Source organism: Aphanomyces invadans (assembly GCF_000520115.1).
Source record: "Aphanomyces invadans strain NJM9701 unplaced genomic scaffold supercont1.6, whole genome shotgun sequence".
Classification (NCBI taxonomy): domain Eukaryota; phylum Oomycota; class Saprolegniomycetes; order Saprolegniales; family Verrucalvaceae; genus Aphanomyces; species Aphanomyces invadans.
Genome location: NW_008580151.1, coordinates 2,202,377 through 2,209,711, shown reverse-complemented (window position 1 = coordinate 2,209,711; position 7,335 = coordinate 2,202,377). Strand labels below are relative to the sequence as shown.

At 59.7% G+C, this 7,335-nt stretch overlaps 4 protein-coding genes across 16 annotated transcripts; 2 read left to right on the top strand and 2 right to left on the bottom strand.

Annotated features, from left to right (window-relative positions):
- Nucleotides 1–209: 209 nt before the first annotated feature.
- Nucleotides 210–727, top strand: H310_04279 (hypothetical protein; the record flags this gene model as incomplete). The annotated part of the gene is made up of 2 exons (XM_008868556.1): nt 210–276; nt 321–727. The coding sequence occupies 2 exons, from the start codon at nt 210–212 to the stop codon at nt 725–727; spliced, it is 474 nt and encodes a 157-aa protein (XP_008866778.1).
- A 6-nt stretch (nt 728–733) lies between these two features.
- Nucleotides 734–5,535, bottom strand: H310_04277 (hypothetical protein). 13 transcript variants are annotated; one of them, XM_008868553.1, is made up of 11 exons: nt 5,118–5,535; nt 4,428–5,032; nt 4,120–4,369; nt 3,744–4,075; nt 3,378–3,697; nt 3,205–3,326; nt 3,091–3,147; nt 2,527–3,038; nt 2,170–2,481; nt 1,025–2,106; nt 734–973 (listed from the first exon to the last, which is right to left on the bottom strand). In XM_008868553.1, the coding sequence occupies exons 2-10, from the start codon at nt 4,902–4,904 to the stop codon at nt 1,471–1,473; spliced, it is 3,018 nt and encodes a 1,005-aa protein (XP_008866775.1). In that variant the 5' UTR covers nt 4,905–5,032; nt 5,118–5,535; the 3' UTR covers nt 734–973; nt 1,025–1,470. The 13 variants fall into 13 exon arrangements, with proteins under 13 accessions (XP_008866775.1, XP_008866770.1, XP_008866766.1 ...); XM_008868548.1 differs by having other exon boundaries at nt 4,428–5,012; XM_008868554.1 differs by having other exon boundaries at nt 935–1,024; nt 1,131–2,106; nt 5,118–5,523.
- On the top strand, nt 833–1,255 carry H310_04278 (hypothetical protein; the record flags this gene model as incomplete). The annotated part of the gene is made up of 1 exon (XM_008868555.1): nt 833–1,255. The coding sequence occupies one exon, from the start codon at nt 833–835 to the stop codon at nt 1,253–1,255; it is 423 nt and encodes a 140-aa protein (XP_008866777.1).
- Nucleotides 5,536–5,742: 207 nt separating the features above from the next.
- H310_04276 (hypothetical protein) lies at nt 5,743–7,041 on the bottom strand. Its single transcript, XM_008868541.1, has one exon. It carries the CDS (start codon nt 7,022–7,024, stop codon nt 5,762–5,764), a length of 1,263 nt encoding a protein of 420 aa, XP_008866763.1. The 5' UTR covers nt 7,025–7,041; the 3' UTR covers nt 5,743–5,761.
- Nucleotides 7,042–7,335: the final 294 nt, after the last annotated feature.

Genomic DNA, 7,335 nt, shown 5'->3' with positions numbered 1-7,335 from the left:
TGAATTAGCAGCGTTAATCCTATCTAACGCTACAGCTATGGCACGCAAGCCAGTCATTTGAGGGGGCTTGCAAGCATGCAGTAATGTTGAAGTGGGCAAGTTCGCCAAGGAGTGTTGGCGAACGTCGATGTCGAAATATCCGGATGTGTCCGGATAGTGTAACCCGGTTTCACGATGTGCCCCTGACGCTCGAGCTGGGGATGCCCCCCATGCCTAGCGACGGCAAGGTGTCGTCGTATGTGGCAAACGTGCGTCGGCGCATTTGGGAGATGGCGGGTAGCCGCGACGGCGTCCGCGCGATCCAAAGCGTAGTCCGCCAGACCCTGCACAATTTTTCCAACCGTCGAACCAACTCGGGGCGTTCGCGGACTTCGACGTGGTCCACGCGACGCTGCACCAGCTCGACGTCGTCAACAAAATGTGCGCGAACATGACGTCCTGGACCAACCCGGTCGTCCTGAAAGCGGCAATCCATCGATATGACGAGTTCATCTCGTCCGCGTCAAAAATGGCGCCGGGAATCACCTTGGTGTCCCAACCACAGACATCAACGTCGTCTGGCACACGCACCCGACCTTCCCCATGGACTACGCGACCTTTTGCCCGCAAGTCGGCCCATACACTCGTCGACCACGATGACACGATCGGCAACGGCGACTTGCGCGCGAGCTATGCCGACACGTCGCAAGTGTTTGGCGAACCGTACTCGTCGTACCCGCCCAACTAAAATGCGTGCAAGAAATATGATCTGGGCCATCACGTATTCAAATCGACGTGTGGCGCCAGCACTCGCGCATCCCTTCGGTCGACGGCCGCTTCATTGATGTGATTGATGCCGACCCCCGCCGTTGAGCCCGACGCCGCCGCGATTGAACGGGCCATGCAACCCTTGCCGGGCATCGTGCCAGTCGCTGCGATCGGGACGCCCGTCATGGACGGCCGCTTGCGATTGCAATATTCCAGGCAAAACTACCTGATGGAGGATGCGGGTGTTGGTTCATTTGTCCACTTTGACGCGACTGACCTATACAGCTGTGGATTCAAGAACACGAGCACGAACATTGGCTGCGCAAGCAGCACCACTGGAGGGTGTGGCATTCTTGAAGGCGGATGTGGCGCCAGCGGCTCACCTAGTTGTGCGTGCAGCATCGGCGGGGGTGCGGCTGTGGATCGAGCAACAGCGAAGGTGGTGGAGGACGTTGCGAAAGTAGTTCCTCGACTGGTTAGCATTCAACGCAGGTGCTGCCATGATTGATTGCTCTTGTGCTACCGGTAGCTGTCCTTGGGCATGGTCAGAACTGCTGGGTGAACCGTTGTTCCATGCAAGTGTTGGGCTTCCGCATGCGAACCATCACGAACAGGCCAGGACATCGCCCATGACCAAGTGCCATCGCCGTCCGTGCTCGGCCCGTGAACTTCCTGCCGCCCGCCATGCCACACAGTGCACTGCCTGGTGGGGAGAGGCATGTGCTAGGTCTTGTCAACATCGGGGAGGTAAAAGTCCCACGTTTTACTAACGGGGACATCGGGGGGGCCACGTGCAATTTGCAGGGCATGGATCTTGCGGTCGTCTTTGCGAGTTTTGGGGGACTGGGGCGGGCCATCGCGTGCTGCACCGCGAGGAGGCGATGGACACCGTAAGTGGGTCGGACACAATGACGCTGGAGACGTCGACGATGCTTTGGTCGGCGAGGACGCCCCGACTTGGGGCAGTCGAACGGCCCGGCACTCTAACGACAGCTTGGTCGGGCTTGTTCGGCCATCTCGTAGCACGAGAGGGCGAGATGCATGTGTGTGAATCGGGCCGTCTTTGCCTTTCGATGGGGAAAACAACATGGACGGACGTTGTCGGTGCAGATCGTCGCTGAAGTGGTTTGTGGTAGCTGACGTCGTAGGGGTGCTCTCGAGGAGCGTCTGGTAGCCTGTGCGTGGAACGGCTTGCGGAAAAGGCGGCTGGGGCTGCGGTATCATGCGATGTAGGGCGAGGGACCGAAACGGGCGGTGGTTCATGGCCTTACAGGCCTCTTCGGACGGAAGTGCGTGAGGAGTCCCGGCCGTGTCGACCAAGTGCCACTCCCCATGCTCGTCAAAGTGCAGTCGACTCGCCTAGCCATCGAATGAACACTCCATTCTGTCGGGGCAGACGCTGCGTGGGGATCGCCCCTGTACCTTGAACGGGGCGGCCCACGCGTGCTCCTGCCACACGCGCCCGACGAGCGTCGTGAAAAAGTCGTGCCGGGCCCATGTCACGTAGTCTTCATGGATTTCGTAGAGGTCGTGAAAGGCCACTTCGATCCATCTGCCTGCATTATCAAGTCCTTCCAGCATTCCTTTGTTGCGACTGATCGACGTCAGCGTCACCACGTCGATGAGGGTCCCGTGGATATCGTGGCGCATCCAAACGTCATCGACGGCGGGCGGGCCGCGGGTTGTGAGGCCGTTCACCTCGCGCTTGTACGTGTCGATGGCCTTGGTGTGGCCCTACACTGGCCAATCGTACCGTGCACATGAAATTGGAGCGCTTACCACCGCGGCTTCCACGACCATGCACGCATTCCCGGACACGGCGCCGCGAGGCGGGGCCTTGGTCGCGACGGACACCGCATCGTGAATCCGCCACGTCGTGCTTCCAAACGAACCGACCAGGGCGCCGGCTAACGTCCACAACTTGATCGAGAGATGACTTGCCGTGACCACGAACGTGTCTGCAATGCTCGACGACTCGATATACTCCATCGCGGTGATCTCGTGCTCCGACTCGTACGCTTTCCATCGATGGAGCTGCCGCAAACTCATCGACGGTTCCTGTACGGGGTCGCTTGTTTGAAACACCACAACGACTCCACATGACAGCGCCACGAGCAGGAGGATGCCGTCCGTGTCAACTTTGGTCAGGCGGACGTCTGCATGCAAAATCGGGGCGAGATCCACGGTGGCGTGCAGCAAGCTGAAGCGGGGATTAATCCACAGCACAGATGCACAGCTTGTCACGACCACGAGAAGGCCGAGTTTCCGCGGGTACAACAGCGCTTCAATGCCTACAGCATCGTTGGTCGTGGTGGCGGTGCATGTAGGTGTGCTGGCACGTACTGGCGGTTAGCGGGAACTTGGCGACCACATCCCCCGAATTGAACCCCCACAGGATGACTAACGTGCGACTACACATGAATGGCGGACGTTCGTCGACGTACAGATGGAACGCACCGCAGCCATCCATTCCACCCGTCGCGATGAACTTTTGTGCGCAAAATGCCATGGTCAGGATGTCGTCGGTGTGGCCGACGGAGAGATCCTCTGGCATACGCATCACGTAGTCTTGGTCCGAGCTATCGTGCCAAACGTAAACCCGGCGGTCCCACCCCACGCTGAGGATGTACTTCGCCTGGGTAAACCCACGTCCGCTCGAATGCGCCACGGACACGGTGATGAGCGCAACGCCCGTGACTTCGTTGGCCTTGGGTGCGGGTTTTCTCGCTCGGGCGGGCTGTGTGTGCAACGTGGGAACCGCTCGTGCACCCATGGGTGCATGATGCATCCAAGAAGGTCGCGTCGGACGGTCGGTAGTTCCCGAGTCTTCGTGCGTGTGGCGGCGCTTGGACAGGGTGGCAAGTCGGCTACCGTTGCTAAAATTCCACAACGTGACTTGGGTCCCGACATTACTTCCTGTGATGAGTCGTCGGCCTGTGTCGTCCAGGGCCTACGAACCAACCATTTCAACCACGGGCAAGCCACGAGTCATCTACCGCGGCCGTGATGGACGTATTGGCCATGAAGAAGTGCGATATCACGCTCCCGTCCAAGACGTTCCAGAGTACAATGCGACCATCCGAGTCCATAGTCACAAGCTGTTGGAAAGACGGGTTGAACATCGCCTTGATGACGGCGGCTTCGTGCGGCTGGAGCGTGTCCGACGGGACGGCCGCGTGGTGCATGGGCCATGGCGTGATCGTGTTGGAGAACGTGAGCAGGTGCTTGGACGCCACGTCAAAGTAAATCAGCTTGCAGTGCTGGTTGCCGTGCGTGGGGTCGCGCATCACTTGGAGGCACTTGAGCTGTCGCACGTCCCATACGCGAACTAGTGCAGTGGTCAGTTTAGTGGGCACGACCGCCGACACGTACTCGTGCCATCGTCCAGGCCCAAGCTAATCAAGTTTTGGCCCTCTTCGTTCCACACGACCGACTTGATCGAGCAGCTGTGGCCCCGCAACCGTCCGAGCAAGCTGTCCGAGAACGGACTCCACAGCAAGATTTCCCGCTCCACCCCGCAGCTCGCAAAGAACTTGGGCCGTGGACACCACACAAAGTCGTACACAGCACCGCGATGCAAGGCAAAGTGCCGTTTGAGCACGCCGCGATGCACGTCCACCACCTACGAAAACGGATGGTCACCCGTTGTTCGGGACACTCCCGACAATCGTTTGGAGCACCTTGACCGACCCATCACGCGACGATGACACGACGCTGTTCAAGTCTGCAACGAAAGCTAGCCGCGTCACGTGGTCCGTGTGCCGCTCCTTTCGTGTGATGTCGGTGCTTTGGATGGTCACTGTGTCGTGCTCGGGGCAGTCGCCATCGCACATGTGCCAGGTCGCGCCGAGGCAGATCTTTGTGACGCCGCCAACGTCGTCCCCGACGTAAAGCACGTCCAGGCCGGTGTCGTCGTCCAGCATGGTGCAGAGGGCGAGGGGTGTCGAGTGGTTGAGGGAGCCTGTCGGCACGTGCGACTGCGGCGACTTGTCCGCAGACACGAGGTCAAAGAACTGGACGCCGCCATGCAGCGACGCGAGGGCGACTTTGCCGCTCGATTGGAGGTATGCCATGGCCGTGACGCAGTTGGTTCTGTGGTCCTGGAGCGCCCGAAAGGACGACAGCTCTGCCCACGTCGCGCTCCACGTCTTGATCATTCCGTCGACCGTCGAACTGACGAAATGGCCGGTGCCAAGTGGCTGGAATGCAACCAGGACATCTCGGACGCGCGGTTGGCATGGAGACGGTGCTTGTGCGGCCGCAGTCTATGCCATACGAAACGACGCTATACATAAGTGCATGGGTCGGAATCGTCGAGGCGGGATGGGGACAAGGAAGGCTCGTCACCGAGGAAATGGGATGGTCCGTACCACGTCGTCGGTTGGCACAAACGCGACGCTGGCGAGCTGGGCCGCAGCGTCGTGTGCAGACTGCGAATGAACAAACATAAAGTTCGTAAACTCGTCCCAGTCGACGGACCCGTCCGAGTTGGCGTCGATTTTCATAAAGAGCTGGGAGATCTGGGTCGAGCTCCACGAGTTGGTCTCGAGAATCGACCGAAAGTGGCCGACGAATTGCTTTTCGTTGAGAGCGCCGCGCTGTTGGAACACGCGATGGAGCTTCATGAGTTCGCTCAGTTTGAACATCGAATCGTGCAAGTGGGCCGTCCGGACGACGACGGCGGCAAACCCGTGGAACGGCTCTCCCGCAACTCGGCATGGACCCGCCGGTTCGTTGTCATGGTTCGTGGCCATGCGGACGCCACGCCGACGACGTAACGACCGAGAATGAAACCGGCGGCGACCGTAACCGTTACAAAGCCCATCAGCGGTTCACCATTCCGTTGATGCGCCAGGTTGTACATCCTGCTACGCCTTTCAGACGCTTGTAGCTCCCTGCCTTTGCTCTTCTGAGTGCTCTCCAGCAGCGGAGCACGCTGCAAGCAGCGACGACGGGCATGCGGCTATGTGTGTCCTCCACTTGCAACATTCCAAAGCAAAACCAGCACTCCGTTTTAGCGCTGTTCAGTTGGAGGAATCGCAGCCATCGGTACAACGTGAGGCACGGCGTCGTCATGGGCACCGTCTCTCGTGTCGTCGGGGGAGTTGCCGCCGATCGGGTCGAACAGGCACCGGCACGAGCTACACATCCCAGGCAAGGCGGTCCCCGTCGTCGCCATGGCCACGAGTGTGAACACGACCATCAGAAACACAAGCATGTCCGTGTAAAAGAACACAGTGCCTTGCATGTACTCGTCGGGCGACAGGCGCTTGCAAATGTACGACACGTCGCAGGCAAACCACGTCGTCATCAGCACGACAAACGCGAGAACGAGGACAAACTCGAGGGGCGTCATGAGCATGTCTTGGAAGATCCCGTACGCGACCGCCAACGGGACCGCCGCGACGACAAATGCGCCTGCCCCGGCTACGCGGATTGGCACGAGCTCGCGTGCACGCCCCATGAACAACGCGCCCGACTTGGCGGTGGAGAACTCCATGAGCAGCAATACGACCAGCAGGGACGCGTAGCAAGCGACGCATCCGGCGTACGTGTCGAATTGAATGCCGATCGCCGTGACCAACACGGCTTGGCACGTTGAAAAGATCGCAAACACAATGTAGTTGACAGGGTACGAGTACTTGACGGCGTGAAGGACAACGAGACCAGCCACGAACGCGGCAAGGAGCACGACGGCGGCGTAGTCTTCTTGGAGCCATGTCCACAGCCCACGCTGTACCGTCGGTGCAAATGTCAAAATCGAGGTTGTCATCGAAACATACAACAACTGGACGGCCAGCAGCCCAAACACCTTCATCCGAAACCCGCGCTGGATGTCGGGGGGCAAATTCGCGATAGCAAACGGGTCGTCGATCGGGTTATCGCCCGTACGAAGGGTTGTCATGTCAAAGTGCGCTCGCGACGTTCGCACCCGGCTCGAGGTGTCGCAGTGTCCTTGCAGCTGGCGCTGGAGATGGATCACGCTGTTTCGGGCCTCGGGCTTGGCAGTCACAAAGGTCGTGTTGGCCGCGACACTGCCGCGGCGCGTGGCCTGGCTCTGCTCGTTGCAAGTGTTGACGATCGCGCGAATGTCGGTGGTCACATTGGGATGCAGCATGACAATTGATACGTGTTCGAGCTGCACCAGTTCGCTTGAGGGAGGCCCTGGAAGCGGGCGATCGAGGGCATTCGACGACAAGACAACGTCGGTGCGCCGAGGCTCTGCAGGGGACGCTGCGACCTCGACCATATCTTGCAGCGAGGCTTCAGGATGCATGCCTCCGCTTGCAAAAATAGACACAGCAGCGGCCGGGGACGGCCGCTGCCTTGAAACTCCCCACATGACTGACACCTTTCGAGGTCGCAGCTTCGCTGCCTGACCACAGCTTGGTTGTACGCGGCGTGCCCCCAGCCTCAACCTCACTTGGTCCGTCGGGGGACGGTGACAGTGCCCGGGAGCACATCTCCAGGAGCATGTCATCGGTGCATCCTCGATGGGAGATGATTGCCCGGGAGAAGTACGTGTGTAATCGAGATCGTAGGCCGTTGCGATTGCAAAACGTGACATGGTGTACTCTGCTGGGGGTG